The following is a 23,904-nucleotide window of genomic DNA, read 5'->3' on the forward strand; positions in this document are numbered from 1 at the left end:
TGCTGCATTAGCCGAGGGTAATGAATTGAACATACTTGAATCTACACTATGTAATGACAGGTTTCACAAAAGTTTCTTTCTGGCCCAATGGTTCTTCTCTAAAAGATTTTTGAAAGATGACACCAATTGTTCACCAATTCTTAATTATCAACCCTTGCAAGAGGGCATGGTCCTTTATTTGAACAAACTTGAATCCCTTTATCCCAGAATGATTTATGGCATTAAGTTTGGTTGAAATTGGCCCAGTGGTTCTTGCAAAGTTGAAAATGTGAAAAGTTTACAGGACAAAATGTGATCAGCAAAGCAAATTCTAGATAAGTTTGCAATTACTTACCTTCGAAAGTAATATCTTTCAAACTTTTTCCATGGAACTTTCCAACGACATTGCATTCTTGCATGACCATAAGTTTGGCAATTTCAAGTCGTTCTATTAGTCCTGATGTGCTGCGATAGTGCAACTCATGAACTCGTGAACTTCCATGGTGTGCCCAATATGTCTACTCAAGTATTTAAGTTCATGATCCTTGAGCCCAATAACCTAATAAAGACAAAGTACATTACACCTAGTATAAAGCAAGAATGGAAACTTAAGGGTGTTGTTTACTCAGGGTTTGAGTTCTCAAATTCGGATTGTTATAAAGTTCAATGTAATGAGTAAAATTTGTTCAAAACAAAAAAAGTATTAATAAAATGAATTATTATTGACAAAACATTGATATTTTTACTTTATTACGGAATTAGGCTCCAACAAAAGTAGACTTTTTAGCCAAACAGAGGAAATTCGGTCTAAATTTTTCAGATTTTGTTTTCCGTTAAAACATTTTTGGCAGTACTCTAATATTGAAAGTTAAGATTTTATATTTTAGTCTATATAATTTTTCATATTTTCTGCTGGTTTTACCTCACTTATTCATTAAAATAATTGCATGGCACGAATTGCAAAAATATTAAAAAATGCTTAAACACGATAAAAGACACCATATCTAAAAATTTTGATCATCGACCTCATATAGATTTTATGCAAACAGAATAAGGTCAATATAAGTAGTTCAATGCTATTAATGTTTTTGTATTATCATCATTCAATTTTTTGTAAACTTAGATCAAAAATGGGTAGGAATTTGAAAACTGATAGAGGAAATTCGGACTGAAATATTTTTTCAAATTGTAGCTGAAATCTTAATGTTTTATACCTATTTAGTGCAACTGCCATTCATAAAATGTATTATATTTTTTAAAGTGTTTTATTATTTGAAATATAATTACAATTAAGAAAATTTCAATTTTAGTGTAAAATTTTATGGGATTTTTCTTGATTTTTCAAAAAATATTCAATGGCCATTTACTCAAAAAGTAGGTCATTGACCTACTTTTTTGAAAGTGAAAAATAACACTACAATCAAAGATCTATAACATACAATAGATGGGGTTTCATTATCATCAGTGGAATTTTTTTTCATTCTGAGTAAATGTCATCCTTAAAGTAACTATCAATATGGAAGAATAGATAGTTAAACATGTCCTACTGTCAAATTGTAAAATTAGGAGTTAATGTATGTAACTTGAAAAACTAGAAAAGAGATAGAAAGAAAAATATCTAACAAAGAATGGGACCAAAAAATTGAGGAGTAAGTATGATTCAAGTTTCACTCAACCCCGACTTTTCCTTTCATATATAGTGTCACTGCCCAGACTAAAAGAAACTAACAAATCTTCATGGTCTTCTAGAATTTAGAAATGTCAAAATTCCCAACCAAAAGTGAAACCAATTAGCATCTGCAATAGTAACAGTTAAACTTGAAGAGTTCCTAGCAATGCAAAAATAAAACTGATATTTTTTTCTCGATTGGGCTATCATTTTACTTACTTTTAACAAAAGAAAATTGAACAAAATTGCAATGCATTACTTCAAACTGATGCACACTGGCTTGAGAACTTATTTAAGTTTTATAAGGCCTTACTTCATTTTTCATTTAATTAATTTACAGAAGATTAAACAATCATTTGCTCTTGGAGACAGTAACATCCCAAAACAAATTACAATGGGCCACTAAGTAGAAAGTCCAAATACTTACTTGGGCAATAGTGGCACAATATTTCCTAAGGTTTGTAGCGTATATTCTATCAGGAAATTTCAAAGAACGGCACTCTGTTCGTATTTCCTCCAGACCCAGACCAGCCCTAACAACATCTTCAGCTGAAATATGACGATGAAATAAACTGGTGTGAAACATTTAAAAACCAAATACCCATAATTAAATAACACATGAGAATTTTTTTTAAATATGTATGGGTATATAACTGTGAGATGAACATTGTTGCTTCTAAAACAAATTACAAAATATCTCTCAGTTAAGTGTTATGGATAAAAGAAAGCCCTCTTCATCCCCAATTTAAGGGTCAGCCCTTTTTTCTGAAGTCGAACAAAAGCTTTTTCTAGAAAAACAAATTCTGTATTATATTCGGCATCTTTGCTAGCCAAGGGTTTCTAATCTGCACCACTCCTCACAAACCCTTGGCATATCGTGCTATCAAAAGTTGGGATGTTTTGGTCACATGATCTCCCAACCTATTTAAAAATCAGATGCCATACTTTAAACGTGACTGGTGCAGTAATGGTAGCCTCAATTGATATCAGGGTTCTCCTTAATATCACAAGTAGCAGGGGAATTAGAGTGAAGTAGGAGGCACCATAGGTGAGCGCCAAAGGCGCGAGCCTGCTAGGGGGGTCCGGGGGCATAACCTCCTTAACTAGGGACGATCTCATTGCAAACAACAAGCATATTTTCCGTCCAATTTTAGAAAGGAGCCAAGACCTTGACTTAATATTTGACAATGAAATACAGCCTGAAAATGGAGACATATCGCTTTTCAAAATATTTCATTTATTTGATTTTATAAGATAACGGATCAAACTTTGGACTTCATTGCTTACCAAAATTGTCACAGTGATATTTACAAGCAAATAAATTAATTTCCTTTTGACAAATTGCAGAGTTCTTGAAATCTTTCGGTCCTGTCGGCAAGACCGATAAAAATAACCAAGGACCGATTACTTGAGGTTGCCTGTCAGTCCAAATGACCGGTAGATATGGACAGAGTAACTTGCGAAAATATAACTAATTTTCATACTCACTGAGGAGATCCGAACGCATACGATAAATCTAGAGGAGTTTTTCGCGGTTTTTTTCGCTCTCTCTAGACTTATTATACATTTTCGGAACACCTCAGTAATTATTACTTCCGTTGCTTTCGATACGTTTGGCGAGTATTTCGTACATATTGATACGGTGTGTTTATAATCCAGCTAACAGATGTAGTCAGACAATAGGAATAAGTCTTTCAATCATTTTCCAACCTAGATGTCGTCAGAAATTATGGGAGAAATTGGAGAACTTGTTTTAAACATAGCGTGAACTGAGGGCCCCCTATAAATCCAAGATGGCGAGTGTTGTCTCGTTACGTTTTTTCAATGTACATTGCATACACAGAAACAGGGTTTTCAGTGAATGTTTTTATTGCAATACACAGAAATACACACAAAAATCCCAATGTAATCATTTATAAAAATTTTCGGGAAATAAGAACTCCGCTATCTGACAACCGAGCCCTAGTTACATATGAGATGTGCAGAAAGAGAACGAAAAGAGAACAAGAAGAAAGTTGATAATGAGAGAGGGAAGGAAATAGAAATAATGAATGAAGTGATAAATAAGAATGTTATCAGGAGCCAGAATGTGAAAGTTAGGAGAAATCAGATCAATTAAGGTAAAAATGAGAGAAACTATAAGGCAAATATACTTGTAGTTTTTCATCTTTCTATTGAAAATGTTTGGACTGATAGAAATCAGTCTGGACTGACAAACTTCTGATGGTTGTCAGTCCAAATGACTGACAGTGGAAAAAAGATTTCAAGAACTCTGAAATTGATTTCAATTCTTTCAAGAATTAGTTTTTTAATTTCTTTTTTCAATTGGAATTTCATTCATACATGTTTTATGACATCTTACCAGTATTTGCGAACAGAAAAGGGTTTCCGTCTCTTATTCCTGCCTTTTTTCTAATTTCTTTACTGGCAAGATAATTCATTGCAGGGATAACCTCCTTCGGACAAATAACCGGTACATTGTACTCTGGTCCCATTCTGGCAAGAAGAGGCAACCAATTAATTTTTTTTCCAAATCATTGAAAAATGACTGCTAAAACTGCTCATTAAAAAATTAATGTGAATGCAAAACAAAATGCTAATGCATGGCACTATTCAATTAGTCTTCACAGCCTGAACTGTTATAGGACAAAACAAAAAAGGTTCAACGGAGTGGAGTACTTCTTGACAAAGAGCAGATAATTTAACTTAATGCAACTCATCATATAGTATTAAACATATTTCAAAAATTTCCATGTACTTCACATGCTCAATGACGTTAATTTCAAATTTTTTTTTGTTGATGGGTTTTGGGTGGGGTGGTGATGTTGATTAAGGACAGTGGTTTGGATACATGTATGTCAATCAAAGAAACAAATTATACAATATACATTATAAGCCATAAATTGGACAAAAGCCTTTCAAATCTAAAGGGTTATATGTTTAAGTTACTTAATGGCACTATTTATACATGTTTTTAAGAAAATTTTTAAATTGAATAAAAAATTATTTACAACTGCATTATCATAGTGCTTCTTTCAAAAAAAGCTTAAAACTAAATTTATAGAGCTCGAAATGCATTTTTTTCTAATGAATTCATATAATGTTTTCACCGATTATAGAAATCCAGGTGAACACAGGTAAATTTTACCTTAAGAGGACCCCTTTATTGCCCAAAATAATTAGATGTGTGTTTTGGCAAGTAGCCATTCGAGAAATTAACCATATTAACAGTTAAGGTGGAATAAAATGGAATCAAAAGATTATCATTGGTTAAAGTACTTATATCAGCAATAACAATTAAACAAAATAGATAAATTGTTATTTCAAGAATGTGAATAGATATTTTCAAAAAATAGAAAATAAAATCCATCCACCTGCCCTATATTTTTGCAAATCAGGATGAATCTACATACTAATTTTATGTAGCCTGACAGGCTTAAAATATATAAATACTATTGTATCTGAACAAATATTTAACATATTGTCTCCAGGATAAAGCTCACCTTTCCCAATATCTCCACCAATTCCTGATTGTCAAGCATTTCCTTCTCAAACTTGCTAAGTTGTTCTCTAAGAGAGAGATCGGTTGCACTGACTTCCTTTGATCGATTTCTGTAACACTGCAAGCTAAAAAGAAAAGCAAATACCTGCATTTAGTCTTAACCTTTTCTATACAGTAACATATACAATGCTCTATGAAAAGAAGCCTTAAATACTGTTAAATTGGTTATTTACATTTGTGGTTGAGTACATGTGTGTGTTTATTACGCGAATTAGCGATTCATTACTCAAGGGTTTGAATTTTTTATCACACGCGCAGGGATATTTTACGCGGATTTAACATAATCGTGCAACTTTTGTAAATTTCCCCCACGCATGAACAACCACTTTTAAGATTTGACATCATGGTTTTAAAAACCTCATTTTTTTGGTTAAAAATGGGAGTTCAAAACTTGTCTTACCTCAGAGCTTCTAATTCTCCAGGTCTCTTGCGGTTGTACAAAAGGAGGCGTGCTTCCACTAGCATCACAATGCATCTGAACATCATACCACTAACAGCAGTGTAAGATAGATCTACAGATTCCAAGTTTTCCACTAAATAAGATGATAACTTCATGATGTCTTCGGGGTAAGGGAGCTCTTTCTTCTGATTAAACATTCGCTCTGACGGAGTACTTCTTGCAACTTTGTTAACTTTGTAACCCCATTCTTTACTCATAAGATACATAAATGCTTCTCCCTCTTTCTTCATTTCTTTGTTTTTTGTTTTGATAGAAATTCCTACTTTTGAGAATGCCATCCTCATAAGGTCAAACCCAGACTTAATTGCTGTGCTAAGATGCTGGAGTTCATCCTCTTCATGTTCGGTACTATTGCAAATTTGAAGAGCTACTTCTGCCACATTATCAAAGTTTTCAGGGCTTAGCATCTCACTCATTGAAACGTCCATTCTTTTCACCAAATTTCTAAAGGCTAAAAGAAGCCGTGCTGCTAGCCTCATATGAAAACTAGAATAGTATTTTCTTCTTTTTTTTTTATTATCAATGTTTTTCATGAACCAAACGTCTCCCAATGCAAGGATGAGTGGATCATTCATACAGATTTCTGCAAATTTGTCTCTTTTCATTGAAGGTAACACTTCTTTCACAATCCGTTTAGAACCTGTTGTCTTCACTTTTCCTGTAAGGATTCCAATTTGTATGATTGTAGAACCTTTGTGATAGTCTGTACTTTTCACTGGACATGTTTTCTGATGATTACTGATAGAAGAATTCAGTACCATCCACTCTTTACATTCAGGACATGGACCATACTCTTCAAAGTTAAAGGTAACAAGCCTTCTTCTTGGCACGAGAAGCTCACCTTCTTTATGCCTGAGAACTTTCATAGTATGATGGTGGTCTCCCAAGTTTCTAAGAAGTTTCATTTCTGAATTCAGCCTTTTCTCCAACTCATCAATTTTCTCCTGATTAGTTTCTTTCATCGTTTGGTCTTTGAGTTCTTTTATAGCCTTTACCCTGGTGTGGTTTACATGTCTACGTTCTAGATGACTTTGTATATTGGTGAACAATTCATGACAGTATAAACAGGCATGAACTTAATCATATACCCCATTGTGCTTGGATTTTGCATTGTCTTTTTTCAATCCCTTAATAAAAACATTTGGGAACTTTTTGTCAAATAAACAGTCCTTTTCATCAAGTTTTCTTTTGCACGGTGGGTTGTCACAATCTAAATATCTTTCATCAAGAGCCTCACAATCCTCTGGTTTGGGAGAGTCGACGTCATCTGGACCTGCTTGGAGTTCCGGGCAACTGTGGTCATCGGGCTTGAGTTGGGGATAGTCAACATCACCCATACACGATTCAACTTCAACATCGTTCATCAAGTTCCTGCTGCTTTCATCATCCAAAATGCTTGACTCACTGTCACTTTCATCTTCGGTCTCTACAATATAGTCGGGATCATTAAGATCTTCACAATCCTCTGGATAGTCGACGTCATCTGAACTGGCAAGGCCTTGCGGACAGCTGTGGTCTTCGGGCTGGAGTTGGGGATTGTCAACGTCACCTGGACCTGCTTGGAGTTCTGGTTCTGAACAGCTGTGGTTATTGGACTGGTGTTTGGGATAGTCAACATCAACTGGACCTGCTTGGAGTTCCAGAAAGCTATGGTCAGTGGGTTGGAGTTGGGGATTGTCGATATCACTTGGACCTGCTTGGAGTTCTGCACAACTGTGGTCATCAGGCTGGAGTTGGGGATAGTCAACGTCACCTGGACCTGCTTGGAGTTTTAGACAGCTATGGTCAGTGGGTTGGAGTTGGGGATTGTCGATATCACCTGGACCTGCTTGGAGTTCTGCACAACTGTGGTCATCAGGCTGGAGTTGGGGATAGTCAACATCACCTGGACCTGCTTGGAGTTCTGAACTGTTGTGGTCATCGGGTTGGAGTTGGGGATAGTCGACATCACTTGGAACTGCTTGGAGTTCTGTACAACTGTGATCAACAGGCTGTAGTTCGGGATAGCCAACATCAACCGGATATGATTCAACGACAACATCGTTCATTAAGTTGCTGCTGCTCTTATCATCCAAAATGCTTGATTCCCTGTCACTTTCATCTTTGGTCTCTTCATCTTCGGTCTCTACAATAAAGTCAGGATCATCAAGATCCTCACAATCCTCTGGATAGTCGATGTCACCTGGACCTACTTGGCGTTGCGAACAGCTGTGGTCATCGGGCTGGAGTTGAGGATATTCAACATCACCCAGACCTGCTTGGCTTTCCAGACAGGTGTGGTCATCGGGCTGGAGTTGGGGATTGTCAACGTCACTTGGACCTGCTCGGAGTTCTGGTTCTGGATAGCTGTGGTCATAGGGCTGGAGTTGGGGATAGTCAACGTCACCTGGACCTACTTGGAGTTCCAGACAGCTATGGTTAGTGGGTTGGAGTTGGGGATTGTCGACATCATCTAGACCTGCTTGGCTTTCCAGACAGCTGTGGTCATCGGGCTGGAGTTGGTGATAGTCGACGTTACCCAAACCTGCTTGGATTTCCATACAGCTATGGTTAGTGGGTTGGAGTTTGGGATAGTCGACATCAGTTGGACCTGCTTGGAGTTCTGGACAGCTGTGGTCATCAGGCTGGTGTTCGGGATAGCCAACATCACCCTGACATGATTCAACTACAACATCGTTCATCAAGTTGCTGCTGCTTTCATCATACAAAATGCTCGATTCACTGTCACTTTCATCTTCGGTCTCATCATCTTCAGTCATCAAGTTGCTGCTGCTTTCATCATCCAAAATGCTCGAATCACTGTCACTTTCATATTCAGTCTCTACAATAGAGTCGGGATCATCAAGATCCTCACAATCCCCTAGATAGTCGACATCACCTTTATCTGCTTGAAGTTCTGGACAACTGTGGTCATCGGGCTGGAGTTGGAGACAGTAAACATCACCCGGACATGATTCAACTACAATATCGTTCATCAAGTTCCTGCTGCCTTCATCATCCAAAATGCTTGATTCACTGTCACTTTCATCTTCGGTCTCTTCATCTTCAGACATCAAGCTGCTGGTGCTTTCATCATCCAATATGCTTGATTCACTGTCACTTTCATCTTCAGTCTCTTCATCTTCAGTCTTAACAATATAGTTTCGATCATCAAGATCCTCACAATCCTCTGAATAGTCTACGTCACCTGGACCTGCATGGCGTTCTAGACAGCTGTGGGCATCAGGCTGGAGTTGGGGATAGTCAATGCCACCTGGACCTGCTTGGAGCTCCAGGCATCTGTGATCAGTGGGATGGAGTTTGGGATAGTCGACGTCACCTGGACCTCCTTGGCATTCCTGATAGCTGTGGTCACTAGGATGGAGTTGGGGACAGTCAATGTCACCTAGACTTGCTTCGCGTTCCAGACAGCTGTAGTCATCAGGCTGGAGTTGGGGAAAGTCTACTTCATCCGGATCTGCTTGGAGTTCTGGTTCTGAACAGCTGTGGTCATCGGGCCGGAGTTGGGGATAGTCAACACCACCTGGACCTGCTTGGAGTTCTGGTTCTGAACAGTTGTGGTTATCGGACTGAAGTTGACATCTGTGATCAGTAGGCTGGAGTTTGGGATAATTGACGTCATCTGGACCTACTTGGAGTTCCAGACAGCTATGGTCAGTGGGTTGGAGTTGGGGATAGTCTACGTCACCTGGACCTACTTGGAGTTCCGGACAACTGTAGTCATTGGGCTGGTGTTGGAGATAGTTGATGTCACTCAGACCTTCTTGGCATTCTGAACAACTGTGGTCATCAGGTTGGAGTTGGGGATAGTCTACATCACCCAGACCTGCTTGGATTTACATACAGCTGTGGTCTTTGGGCTGTAAATGGGGACAGTCGACATCACCCGAACCTTCAAAAATATATAAAATTTAAGTCTTTTTATTATATAAATGCATTATATCAGCCCAGTAAATATAACTAAGGGGAAAATTGCCCATTATTCTTTTAAATATTCCTATCTTCTTCTCAGTATTTTTTGTTTTGCTAATACAAATTACACACAGTTTCATTCAAAGTAATTTTGCTTTATTCAACTTAATAGCTACTACATCGCCCATTTATATGCAAATAAACATCATCCATTTATATACATATATTTGGTAAAACAAATGTTTTACGAATGCCCAAAAATTACTCTAAAATCAATCCAAGCAGCTTGAAATTGGTAATTTATTTCTAACCTCTTGAATTTTTATGAATTTTCTTCTGTCTGCTGCACTGCTCCTAAACAAGATTTGAAATACTTAAATAATCATCAGTTCAACTTTAAATTTGTATGAACAATAAATGTTAGAGAAACATTTCCGATGTTCTTCTTTTTCTTTTTTACCTTGTGACCGTTCTGAATTTGTTTTTCTTTGGTCAATTTTTGAATGATTAAAATAAACTTAAATTCTTATATAATGTAATTTACCTTGCAGCCTTTCTGTTTCTTTCTCTTCCTAGAGACCCTTACTTGACACTTACTTGTGTAATTTTTATACCCTTGCTGGTGATATTTTTAAAGATTTTTACATTTAAATAATGATTTTTTTCCCTAGGAAATATGTAATATATTTAATACATAATATGTAGCAATTTGTAAGGTTATTTAAATATTTTGTACAATTTTCTAAAATAGTTCAGTAAACAGAAAAATATTCGCCCTTATTCTATTTCCCCCTCTTTCATCCTCGATTGCCCTTGCTGAATAAACAGTTTATATTAATTTTAAATGGCCATTTTAAGGTTCTCCGATCCTCAGCCTTAAAGTATTTTTTCATTATAAGTGTTATGTTTCTTTTAAACTGTATAAATGAAATGAAATAAATGAAATTTTAGATGGCATCAATGCATTTGACAAAGTTATTGCAAATTTTCCTACGGTGGATATACTGGTAGTAGAAATAAGGGTGTTGCTAAAACGCGGAACGGAAAACGGAACGGAAAGGAAAACGGAAAATATCATATCACGTTTATCGCTTTAAAAGGGTATAGACTGGCCAAGAACGATTTACTTTGTATCATTTATTCATATCTAATGAATGATTATCAACATGTTGCTGCCTTATTGATATTCTTATGAATGTCTATCAAATATAGCATTGTATTCATTTGGCTTTAATTGAGTACGAAATGAAACAATCAAATTTATACGAATTGTGAAACATTAACATGATTGAACGAGCAAAATAGCAACAACTTTTTACTTATTTTTCATATATGGTATTGCTGGCATATCAGCGTAACGTACGCAGTTAGTGAAAGAGTTTAATGAGTATTTTTATATTTATACTTACATCAATATTGATTTTTCGGTGCTCTATACGATCTTAAATCATACGATCTTAAATCATACCGACGATACAGTATCATTGAAATGGAAAAAAAAAAACCGAACGACTGACGACATTTAAAATACATTAAACATTAAAATACCCGGTACTTAGTGAAACTATTATTTTAGCAATGTAATTTTGTTTACGTCTGCATTTCTTGGCAGTTGTTTATTCCTGAAGCTATATACATATTATCCGAATAGAGAGCTCTAGACGTTGCCTGGTTTGATTTTCCGATTATAAATTGGGACTATAGTCTGTCGATCCCAAACTATTCATGCAGCACATTTGAACGATTTAAAAAAAAATACACACGTACGTGACATGATATTTTCCGTTTAACGTTCCGTTCCGCGTTTTAGCAACACCCGGCTCTAGGATGGGGCCAATATGGCCATATTGTAAAAATGTATTAAGTCATTGAAAATGTTCTTCTCTACACCCATATATATTTGTTAAAAACTAAATGCATGATTATGATGTCCATGAGGCCCTATACCTTAATTGTGAAATGCATGACCCCTTGGTCAGGGGTTCAGGCTCTAGGGTGGGGCCAATATGACCAAATAGTAAAAATGTATTAAATAATAAAAAAATTCTTCTCTACTACCATATGTATTTGTTAAAAACTAAATGCATGGTGATGATGTCCATTAGGCCATCTTTTACGTACTCAATTGTCTTCTATCTGAAATCAAGAATGTAACAATATTACAATAACTATTTATAGTTGTACGTTTGATAATGTGCCTAAGCAGCCACGCAAAAGATCATGTATTTTTGTATATCACACAAGCGACATTGATTCCGATTTGTGCGCGCTATGTTATGATGATGTACCATGTGCTTCTAAATAAATAGTAGATCTCCACGTTCCTGTCTGAAGTTCTTGACATATTGATACATGGTGTCAGAAGTAAAAAAGTGAGTACGTTTTAAGTAACAGACACTTGCTTTGTGGAACATACATGGTGTATTGAGAAAAACGTCGAAGTACGTCTGTAGACATCTTCGCTAGCCAAGGGTTTTCGGTCCACTTTGCTCCCCATAAACCCTTGGCGGATTTCATTACGAAAACTCGGTGACAAGCTCCGTTTTATGATTGGCTGCAGCTGCGAGTAGCTGATCCAATCGCAGTGCTTGTAAATATAAACTTTAAAAGAAAACACATGTGTGATCTTTGGTAAAACATTCAGTGCTTTTAACAAGTTGAGGCACAAGTTCTCGAGGACAGTGCCTCCCCAACGATGGTCTAACCAGATCGCTTTAAAAACCTATATATTTTACTGGGATTATACATAGTTCTGCAAACTTGTCAAGGCTCGCGTGAATGCATGGGAAGTAAACGTGGCGAATGCAGAAGTTGCCTATCCTGTTAGTATATTCGTTCCTGCCTATGGTTATTGCTTTTAAAGGTTCAATGAGCTCTGTTTTATTTTATTTTTTTTTGGTTCGCATTATTCACGACAAAGATAACGGGTTTTATGGCATAAAAGCTTTCGTATAAATCGGCGACTTTTTCACTCCCGGTACAGATCCTTACAAAACACTACGAATAAAACATTCCGTGCTTTCCCATGGTTATAACTTAATTCGTATTTAATAGCATCGTTAATTATGTTCCGATATTCGGTAGTCAACATGTTTTCAAGTTGTATTAATGCCATAGTGTATAAAAAACCCGTTGTTTAATTCGATTAAAATGTAAATATGCAAGGGGCGCAACTCAAGTTGCTCGCTAGATAGCGCCACCACATCACCGAGTTTTCGTAATGAAATCCGCCAAGGGTTTATGGGGAGCAAAGTGGACCGAAAACCCTTGGCTAGCGAAGATGGTCTGTAGACCGAATTTCCTCGCATGCAGAGAAACGCAGCGTTGGAGTTTGAAGTAGACTTTATTCGTAAGAGCCGATGAGCATCACTGATCAGATTGACTTTAGTGAATCCTTACGACATTTATTCAATATGGGAGACCAGGCAGCGGCCATGCAGAGTCACATTCCGTTACCCCCGAAACTAGATTTAGGCGGGAACATTTCTCAAACATGGAAAACGTGGAAACAAATATGGAACTCTTACGTGATAGTGACAGGACTTGCAGACAAAGACAATGCGTACCAAGTGGCAACGTTTATTACCTGCATCGGACATGAAGCATTAGAGGTATATAACGGACTTCCGTTCAGAGATGAAAATGAAAAAAATGACCCCACTGTCATCCTAAGATTAATGGAGGAGTACTGTGTGGGAAAGACAAACACGATATATGAAAGGTACGTCTTTAACAACAAGCATCAGGAATCCAGTGAATCTGTGGACGCTTACGTCACAAAATTGAGGAAACTATCACTGACATGTGAGTTTGGCCAGTTAGCAGATCAGATGATACGAGACAGAATAGTCTGTGGCATAAAAGACAATGCAGTTAGAAAAAAGTTACTACAAGAAGCTGACTTGTCATTACAGAAGTGCTTTGACATATGTCGAGCAGCTGAAAAGACTGCAACCCAGATTAAATCTATGAACCTGCAATATGAAGTTCATGCACTGAACAAGTCATCTAGAAAACCTCTCAAGGCCAACGCTCCACACAAGGAACAGAGAAAAGGAGGAAAGCCTCATCACGCCGGAGGAAAACCTCATCACGCATCAGGGAAATCTCACCAAGCAAAGAAAACCTCGTGCAGCTTTTGTGGATATCAGCATCCAAGAGAGAAGGAAGCTTGTCCAGCTTACGGCAAAGTCTGTGCAAATTGTGGCAACAAGAACCACTTTAAATCCGTATGCCGACAACCCGAGAAGAGAGTACATTTGTTGGAGAACTGCGACTCTGACTCTACATCTGATGATGAAATTCTCAGTGTGGAACAGACCTCGGGAAAAGAACATCCAAAGAAATTATTCGCTCGTATGAAAATTAATGACCAGTCAAAACTAGTGAAGTTTCAGATTGACTGTGGTGCAACCTGCAATGTGTTAAGCCAGGACATTATCCCGAAAAATGTGAGACTTCATAGAGGACAGCACACCTTGAGAGTCTACAATGGCCAAGAGATGAAGACCATTGGTGCCTGCGAAATTACCTTGACCAATCCAAAGAACGGAGAAAGTTATGATGAGAACTTTGTCGTTGTCAATAGTGGGTCACACCCCATTCTGGGTTCAAGCACAAGTCAACGTATGAAATTAATTGCTGTACAGCATGATAACATCATGAACATAGAGGACTCCGCTGAGGATCGGAAACTCTCTATGGAAGAAATTGAGAAGAAGTTTGGAGACATCTTCACTGGAAATGGACGTTTCAGTGAACAAGTACATCTGGAAGTAGATAATACGGTTCCCCCAGTGAAACTTCCATTGCGACGAGTCTCAGTCGCAGTCAAACCCCTACTACAGCAAGAGCTGAAAAGGCTGGAAGGGTTACAAGTCATTGAAGCAGTGAACCAGCCAACTGACTGGGTCTCGAGCCTCTTAGCATTCAAGAAATCCAATGGCAAGTTACGTATTTGCTTTGAACAAGGCCCTGCGGCGCAGTCATTACCCACTTCCGATAATCGAAGATATATTACCGGATTTAGCAAAAGCACGTATCTTCACACTCTGTGATGTGAAGAATGGGTTCTGGCACGTTGAGCTAGATGAGCCGTCCAGCTATCTTACAACCTTCGAAACTCCATATGGACGTTATCGCTGGCGTCGTCGACCATTTGGGGTCTCACCAGCACCGGAAATATTCCAGCATCGATTGGAACTAGCCATTCAAAACTTACCTGGTGTTAAGGCTGTAGCAGATGACATCCTCATCTACAGAGAAGGAGAAAGTGAAGAGGAAGCCATACGTGACCATGATCAGAAGCTGAGCAGATTCCTTTATCGTTGCCGTGAACAAGGAATCAAGTTGAACAAGGACAAGTTCAAGTTGCGACTAAAAGAAATGCCCTACATTGGACATGTACTGACAACCAAGGGACTGAAGCCTGACCCTCATAAAGTACAGGCTATCATTGACTTTGAAACTCCTAAGGATGTAGCCGGTGTTCATAGATTCCTAGGACTAGTGAACTACCTAGCCAAGTTTATGAACAACTTAAGTGTCATGTGCGATCCGATTCGTTCCCTCATACACAAGAACGTTGTTTGGAGATGGACACATGAGCATGAAGAAGCCTTTAGCAAGATCAAAGAAGCAATATCACAGGCACCTGTATTGAAATACTTCGACTCGAAACTAGAAACGACGCTGCAGTGTGATGCATCAAGCACTGGACTTGGCGCAACCCTTCTACAGCAAGGACAGCCTATCGCTTATGCGAGCAGAGCCTTGACTCCAGCTGAACAGCAGTATGCACAGATTGAAAAAGAGCTATTGGCTGTGGTGTTTGGAATGGAACGATTCAACCAGTACACATATGGACGAAAAGTACTTGTGGAAAGCGACCACAAACCCTTAGAAATAATTCACAAGAAACCTCTGATCTCCGCTCCAAAACGCCTTCAACGCATGTTATTGAGACTACAGAAGTACGAAATTGAGATCATGTACAAGCCAGGCAAGGAAATGTACGTGGCAGACGCTCTATCCAGAGCTCATCCCAAAAAACTATCCAAAGAAGCTTGTACAGAAGAAGTGTTCAAGATATTTGAAGATATCAACATGGTGGAATACCTACCAATCTAACAAGCAAGGATGTTGAAAATTAAACAAACCAGTGACGTAACACACGAGTTGCTGAAGAAAACTATCCTTGAAGGATGGCCGAGAACCAAGGAAAGTACACCCATGGAAGTGCACCCTTACTTTCATGTGAGATATGAACTTTCCGTTCAAGATGGTATCGTATACAGAGGAACCCGCTGTGTCATACCAAAGGGATTACGGGCAGAAGTAATGAGGAAGCTTCACCAGTCACACATTGGAGCAGAAGGGTGTCTTCGCAGAGCCAGAGAATGTGTGTATTGGCCAGGTATGAACTCAGAAATCAAGGATCTAGTCTCTAAGTGTGACACTTGTAGAACTTATGAACCGTCACAACAGAAAGAAACTCTCATCTCGCATGAGACACCTACCGTCCGTGGTCTGTCGTAGGAGTAGACCTTTTCCAGTCACCAGTCAGCAATGACCAGTACCTCATCACAGTAGACTACTTCAGCAATTTCTTCGAAATAGACAGATTGGAGACCACTTGATCAGCAGCAGTGATCAACAAGTTAAAACAACATTTCGCTAGGCATGGAATTCCAGACAAAGTCATCAGTGACAATGGACCCAAATTTTCCTCTCAACAATTCAGTAAATTTAAGCATATGTGGGAATTCGACCATAGAACATCGAGTCCAGCCTACCCACAATCAAATGGGAAAGCAGAAAATGCAGTTAAATCAGCAAAGCAACTGATGAGAAAAGCTAAACACAGTGGACAAGACCTATGGCTTGCTGTACTGGATTTCAGAAACACCATCCCAGGGTATTGGAGAGAGTCCGTGTCAGCGACTAATGAACCGTAGAACCAAAACGCTGATGCCTGTAAAAGAATCACTACTCTCATCTGTTGATGATCGAGCTAACATCAAGAACATGAGGAAGGAAATAGACAGACAAGCGCACTACTATAACCGAACAGCGAAAGACCTAAGCGAATTGCAACCAGGAGACACAGTGCGAATGAAGCCAACACAACTGCGAGACAAAGAGTGGAAGAAAGGAACAATCATCGGAAGAGAAGGATCCAGATCGTATAACGTGCAAACTCAAGACGGAACGTACAGGAGAAACCGATCTCACCTAAAAGATACACGTGAGGAAAGAAATGAAATTACGGTATTTCCGGAATACACATCACCGTCTATCGAGGATCTTCCTGAGAACGATCGAAAACCAGCCATAGATGAAACTGCTGACCTGGAACAAAACGCAAATGACCAACCAATGGTAATTACAAGCAGTGAAGTAACAACTAACAGAGAGTCCGCTCCGACCACTCGTTATGGCCGCGTTGTGAAACCACCACGTTATTTGGAGAACTATGTGCAAGCGGTGTACAATGTCTGACTGTTGTGAACTGTTGTCTTTGCATTATTTTCAAAGTCTAGTCAAATGTAAAGTTTTAGATATTTTTGCATAATATTGTCAAGCTAGTCAATATTTACAAGTAGCTGTAGATCTTTTCCTTTTGTTCATATTGTTTGATGAAAAAAAAGGGAGATGTAACAATATTACTATAACTATTTATAGTTGTACGTTTGATAATGTGCCTAAGCGGTCACGCAAAAAATCATGTATTTTTGTATATCACACAAGCGACATTGATTCAGATTTGTGCGCGCTTTGTTATAATGATGTACCATGTGCTTCTAAATAAATAGTAGATCTCCACGTTCCTGTCTGAAGTTCTTGACATATTGATACAAAGAAGATATCCGTCTATGGTTTTGTCTTTTATGTGTATGTCAATAAATTAAAAACTAACATGGCTGTCTCCATTGTATTTAACATGGTGTTAAAATAAATCTAAAAAATTCGCCCATCATAATAGGCCATCGGAAGAAAAAATACAATCTCAAAAATTGTAATCATACTGCCGCCACTTTTTGAAGACAAAAATGGAAGGAATAGCAGGAACTAACCCGACCTAGTTACACAGTGGAAGTCATTTAAACAGCATTGCCAGTTTTGGTTTGCAGGCCCCCTTATAAAAGCATCGGAAGCCCAGAAATGCAACAACGTGTTGATCTGGATAGGAGACAAAGGTAGGGACATTTACTCTACATGAGTAGACATCACAAAAAATATCAATGTAATGAAATTTAATTTGTTTTATCAAATAAAATATGAGTACATAATTATATTTATTAATAATGCGCCATGCTTATTTTAATAGCGAGCTGATAATGTTAAGCATTATGAATGTTTTTTTTTCTTGACAAGAAATGTTGATATGGAAAGAACATCAGTAATCATCTTTTTATATTCATTACATTGCTATTTTTTGTGATGTCTACTCATGTAGAGTAAATGTCCCTACCTTTGTCTCCTATCCAGATCAACACGTTGTTGCATTTCTGGACTTCCGATGCTTTTATAAGGGGGCCTGCAAACCAAAACTGGCAATGCTGTTTAAATGACTTCCACTGTGTAACTAGGTCGGGTTAGTTCCTGCTATTCCTTCCATTTTTGTCTTCAAAAAGTGGCGGCAGTATGATTACAATTTTTGAGATTGTATTTTTCTTCCGATGGCCTTATGATGGGCGAATTTTGTAGATTTATTCTAACACAATGTTAAATACAATGGAGACCGCCATGTTAGTTTCTAATTTATTGACATACACATTAAAGACAAAACCAAAGACGAATAACTTCTTGATTTCAAATAGAAGACAATTGAGTACGTAAAAGATGGCCTAATGGACATCATCACCATGCATAACAATATAGTTGTTAACAAATATTAAGGGAGTAGAGAAGATTTTCTAAGATTTAATACATTTTTACTATTTGGCCATATTGGCCCCACCCTAGAGCCTGAACCCCTGACCAAGGGGTCCTGAATTTCACAATTAAGGCATAGGGCCTCATGGACATCATAATCATGCATTTAGTTTTTGACAAATATATATGGGTGTAGAGAAGAACATTTTCAATGACTTAATACATTTTTACTATATGGCCATATTGGCCCCACCCTACAGCCTGAACCCCTGACCAAGGAGTCATGAATTTAACAACTTAGGTTGAGGACTTCATGGACATCATTATCATGCATTTAGTTTTTAACAAATATATTTGAAAGAAGAGAAGAAGATTTCAGATTAAATACATTTTTACTATTTGGCCCCATCCTAGAGCCTGAACCCCTGACCCAGTGGTCATGAATTTCACAATTTGGGCAGAGGGCTTCATGGACATCATAATCATACATTTAATTTTTAAATATATATGGTAGTAGAAAACAAGATTTTCTAATGTTTAATACTATATGGCCATATTGGCCCCACCCTAGAGCCAGAACCCCTGACCCAGGGGCCAAACATTTCAGAATATTGGTAGAGGGCTTCAATGACATCATAATGTTTCCTCACATGCGTGGGAGTAGAGAAGAAGATTTTGGAAAATGTGGTTTTTTTGCCTATCTGGCCTCGCCCATGGCACCCCAGCGGTAGTAGAGCCATGTATTTTACAATTTAGATTCTTCTAACCATAGAGATGTTTCACACCTAAAATGGTAACGATTGGCCTGGTAGTTTTCAAGAAGTTAAAAATGTAAAACTGTTAACGCACGACGACGGACGAAGACCAACTGCAATAGGTCACCTGAGTGACTCAGGTGACCTAAAAAAGTTAACTTTATAAAAAAAAACACATGCGAATTCAATAACTCTTAATTTAGTTGCATGGTTTTTAAAGGGGCATGGTCACAATTTTGGTCAAAAATCATTTTTCCGATTTTAATATTTACAGTGCTTCAGAAAGGCATTTTTAAAAGGCAACCGAACATTTAGTGTCATTTGTTGAGTTATAAGCGAGTTCCAGAGCTTGAAATTCTTCGCTATGTAAACAAAGCGTTTGTTTACATTTTGAACGTTGAAGCAAAAATTTCACTTTTTAACTTAAAACGAATATGTTAAAGGTTAGGAACTGTTAATCTATGCCAAAAAAAATAAAAAGATAGACAAATAAGCTGGAAAAAGATTTTTAATGGTATATTGAACCCATGTAAACAAAAACAGGGCACGAGCCTTGTTTACATGAAAAAGAATTGTGAGCCCTCTATCTTGTTTATAACTCGTCAAATCACTCTCAAATTTTATTTTATTTTTTAGAAATTCCGTACTAAAGCATTGTAAAGAATAGAAATCGAAAAGTAAAATTTGACCAAATTCGTGACCATGCCCCTTTAAAGCATTATATCAATCTAATTTCCCTCCTCTTTCAGGCAAAACGCATTTCCTTGTATCAACAATGAAGAAGGAGTTCAACCCAGTACATAATACAACCAAGGACTTTTAAAGGACGCAGCAGATGCCATAAGAAATATTCAAATTGCTTTTGATGTATGTATAAAAATTTAGTCTATAATGTAAATATAGGTATATATATACCAAAAAAAGAAGTGAAAATCAGAACGGAAGAGCCCGTCAACATACAGAAGTACATGTATATGCTGGAGAAAATGGTCATGGATTGACTAGAGGGTCCAAGTATAGCTCACAATCTGAGGCAGGAAACTGTTGAGGCACTTAACAAAGGTACTATGGGTCAGCATGCAAACAGTACATGGCATAATATAAGGAAAGGTAGAATCACATCATCAAATCTGTTCAGTGTAAAATTGAATATAATAGAAGTGAAACAGTAGTTAAACCATTACTTTGTAATATAATTGGATACACATCTGTCAACCCTAACTTTAAGCCTCTAAAACATGGCCGTGAGATGCTAGGTCTAAATATGTTTCTTTTACGAACAAAAAAAATCACAGAAAAGTTATTGTATTAGAATGCAGTTGACCAAGTACGGCCCTATTTAGCTGTTACTCCTAACTTGTTTGTTTCTTTGTTCTTGTTTTGGAAATGGGGAAGCAGAATTTAAGTGTCACATGATATCAAAATGCATCGATTGTACAGATTTTTGTACTTTTCATTTACCAGCATGATTGAATTTTCAAAATTGTCAACTTTCTTTGAATAACAATCATCCATATTTTGCTCAAGTACAAGGACAAATGGGAATTACTGGTCGTCCATGGTGTGACTTTTTTGTGTATACTTGCAATGGAATATTTATGAGCGAATTACGTTTGACGAGAAGTACTACAAAGAGTTGTTGTTTGATCTTGATAAATTTTTTAAGAGATACATTGTTCCTGAAATTTTAAAAAGAAAAGTGAAATATTGTTTAGGTGTTGAAAGAGAGGAGGAACCAATGAAAACTGATAGTGGTGAGAGTTTGGTTGATGAAAGTGTTTATTTTTGTCCCATATGTAACAATGTTGTGCAAGAAACTGTCTATCTATTCTTAGAAAGCTCAGAGTATTCAATGTGACAACTGCAAATTATGGTTCCACTTTCCATGTTGAAAATGACAAAAGCAAACTTTAAAAATGTTCAGAACTGGATTTGTCCTAAATGTTAACCTTGTTTGTCAATCAGTATTGATTTGTTTTTTAAATGTTTATCTGATAAATATTCATACAATACCTGTACATGTAAATATGTGTTTCACATGTAAAACTTTATTACTTAATTATCTGATTATTAATCTTGTTGCTTGCTTATAGGCAGCAGTTATCATAACATGTTTCTGTGAGATGTTGATTCTTTTGTTCCATTCTCTAACGTATTTATGTTATATATCTCTATGTGGTGTTCACTTATTCAGCATGTTCAAAATGATATTTTTAAGTCTAGACATGACTGTTACCAGACTATAACAAGTTTACTTGTGTGAATGAAATAAATGGAAATGTATTGACTAGAAACCACAAACTGTATGTATGTTAAATTTTCTTTGTAAGTTATAACAATGAACAGTATTAACAAACATTGCCATTGGGTTGTCACTTTAAAAATGTTCACCTTTTTGTGTAGGAAAGTAAAGGAGGATAAAGGTTGCAAACTCGAGCAATAGATCTTATGAGATCATCCAGATGATGCATGAAACATATTGGGACATCTTATTTCAGAATTCTGAAAAAATTTCATGCGCCTGCTTATTCGATGTAAATATGACATCTGACTTGGTCATTTGATTGACACCATTTCTACCAGGTGGAATAAGCAACCAACCTTGCTCTTTTAAATGTAAGCTACTCTCTGATGGGGAAACCCCGGTCTGCTAAGACAACATTTAAAAAGCCAATTCGATTGGTAATAACTTTGTCGCTAACTCTACCTCCCCAACACACTCTAAAAAAAGTTTTACTATTCATTTTTAAAATAAGAAATTGAATTTAGAAAAACTATAAATATTAAGTAATACAATTAGTCAGAATAGCAAGTAAAAGGCAATCTTGTTTAGTAATTGGAATCGTAATTAGTAAATACCACTAATACAATTACTTATGATTTATTTTACTCATCATTTCTGCTATTACTTAAATGTATATACAGATTGGTTATTTATTTACTCAATTTAATACTTATTTTAAGTAATCAAAATCATTTTGTTATAAGTAATTTAATTACTTGTAGTAGACTATTTGCTTTTTTGTAATTACTAAAATGTATATAAATATGTTTTTTATTTACTCAATATAATTCTCATTTAAAGTAATCAAATTCATTTATTTTCTTTAGTTTATCTAATATGGTTTGTTATAGGTAATTTAATTACTTTTAGTAGACAAATTGATTACTCACTATTTACTTTTTTTTTTGCAATTACTAAAATGTATATAAATACTTGTTATTTATTTACTCAATATAATTCTCATTTCAAATAATCAAATAAAATATTCTATAATTAAGTAAATAGCTTTGTTTTTAAAAATTGAACGTCTAAAATTATGTTTCCTTGCACTCGCTGATAACTGTGAACTAAGAAAATTTTAGGGGAAAAAAAACACCAGACAACTGTGTAAATCAATAAATCTGTAATACCATAACACATATAAATAAACTGGCTAACAAAATGTTATTTGTACAAGGTTTCTAATTTGACTAGCTTGGATTTACAACAAATGTGCAATTGAGAGAAAACAGTAATTACTTCAAGCAATCATAAGCATTGCAATTAATTTTCCAGATAAGAAAGTTCTTTAAAAAAGCTACAGTATATAGAAAATCTGTTGGTAATAATTGCAATTTAAAGCTTTACTGAAAAAAAAATAATGGATAGAAAAATCGTATTTCACATTTTTATATACCGGTACACTTGAAAGGAAATTCTCTCGTTTCCTTCACAACAACCAAAATATTAGTTGTATAACATACCTCAACATTGCATTTTTAAACATTTTGCAGGATATGCATGGCAAAATACGTAATGACTCACAACTATATGTACATTGTAAACAATCAAACTATTCAAACATGCACGGAAATATGAGTATAAACCATATAAAAACAATAAAAAATAAGGAAAAAATAGATATACCTATTAGAAGAAATTAAATTAATTCCAGATAATTTTATATTTAACAACTTAAAGGAGAAAATAAGGCCCATTAATTAATAAAATGAAGTTAATTTGTACAAAATTTTAATGCAACGTCAAATTGCGTCAGTTTACTGCAAATTTGCCACAAACAGTTGCCGCAAGCTTACAGATTAAACATAGCAACTTTAAGATATTACAACATAAAAGCATTTAATAAACACTTATAATCATTTAATAATGAGTTACTCATACATGTACTTAACTTTTTAATCAATTTACAAATAACTTCTACTGGTGATTAACAAAGATGTTAAACTTAAACAGTTGCAGCAAAATTAGAGATAAAGGACACAAGTTAAAATTATCAACTTTAAATTTTGCACATTTTATAAATTTCAAAAATAAACACAAAATTGATGAACAAACCATAATGAAATTTGACAAATAGTACTCAACCAATCGGTGATGATTTGTTGCTGCAGATCAATTAACTTGAATGCAGTTTGATCACAACATGCATGCACAGATGGACTTAGACAAAAGTTCACAATGAGCGAAGTTCAAACCATATAGTTCTCAATTTAGCCCTGCAAGGTCACTGGTCATATTACAATTAATCATGGCAATCTTTAAGGCATTCTTGATTTCTTTTTTATGACAGTCTCCTGTATGTGCTCTCCGATTTAATTTCACACATAAACAATATCACAAAAATAGCCGAATATCACAATAATGTCCACAATGGAATGGTCAGACTTCAGCACTGTTGTTTATATG

At 36.4% G+C, this 23,904-nt stretch overlaps 2 protein-coding genes and 1 pseudogene across 2 annotated transcripts; 1 reads left to right on the forward strand and 2 right to left on the reverse strand.

Annotated features, from left to right (window-relative positions):
- Positions 1-1,299: 1,299 nt before the first annotated feature.
- Positions 1,300-5,954, reverse strand: LOC128169524 (uncharacterized). Its single transcript, XM_052835651.1, has 4 exons — positions 5,611-5,954; positions 5,152-5,275; positions 4,011-4,144; positions 1,300-2,197 (listed from the first exon to the last, which is right to left on the reverse strand). Exons 1-3 carry the CDS (start codon positions 5,952-5,954, stop codon positions 4,070-4,072), a joined length of 543 nt encoding a protein of 180 aa, XP_052691611.1. The 3' UTR covers positions 1,300-2,197; positions 4,011-4,069.
- Positions 5,955-6,268: 314 nt separating this feature from the next.
- LOC128169528 (uncharacterized) lies at positions 6,269-9,512 on the reverse strand (annotated as a pseudogene).
- A 3,483-nt stretch (positions 9,513-12,995) lies between these two features.
- On the forward strand, positions 12,996-15,711 carry LOC128169527 (uncharacterized). Its single transcript, XM_052835654.1, has 2 exons — positions 12,996-14,526; positions 14,672-15,711. The coding sequence occupies exons 1-2, from the start codon at positions 12,996-12,998 to the stop codon at positions 15,709-15,711; spliced, it is 2,571 nt and encodes an 856-aa protein (XP_052691614.1).
- The last annotated feature ends 8,193 nt before the right edge of the window (positions 15,712-23,904 follow it).

This window comes from Crassostrea angulata, unplaced genomic scaffold (genome assembly GCF_025612915.1).
Source record: "Crassostrea angulata isolate pt1a10 unplaced genomic scaffold, ASM2561291v2 HiC_scaffold_146, whole genome shotgun sequence".
NCBI lineage: Eukaryota > Metazoa > Mollusca > Bivalvia > Ostreida > Ostreidae > Magallana > Magallana angulata.

Bases quoted from the DNA above. Each gene is read 5' to 3' on its own strand.
- LOC128169527 (XM_052835654.1), top strand. From the start codon at position 12,996: ATGGGAGACCAGGCAGCGGCCATGCAGAGTCACATTCCGTTACCCCCG. The intron at 14,527-14,671 runs GCAAGTTACGTA...ACGTTGAGCTAG, and splicing joins AGCATTCAAGAAATCCAATG to ATGAGCCGTCCAGCTATCTT.
- LOC128169524 (XM_052835651.1), bottom strand. From the start codon at position 5,954: ATGAGGATGGCATTCTCAAAAGTAGGAATTTCTATCAAAACAAAAAAC. The intron at 5,276-5,610 runs GTAAGACAAGTT...TTTTCTTTTTAG, and splicing joins GGAGAATTAGAAGCTCTGAG to CTTGCAGTGTTACAGAAATC. The intron at 4,145-5,151 runs GTGAGCTTTATC...TCTTCTTGCCAG, and splicing joins TGGTGGAGATATTGGGAAAG to AATGGGACCAGAGTACAATG.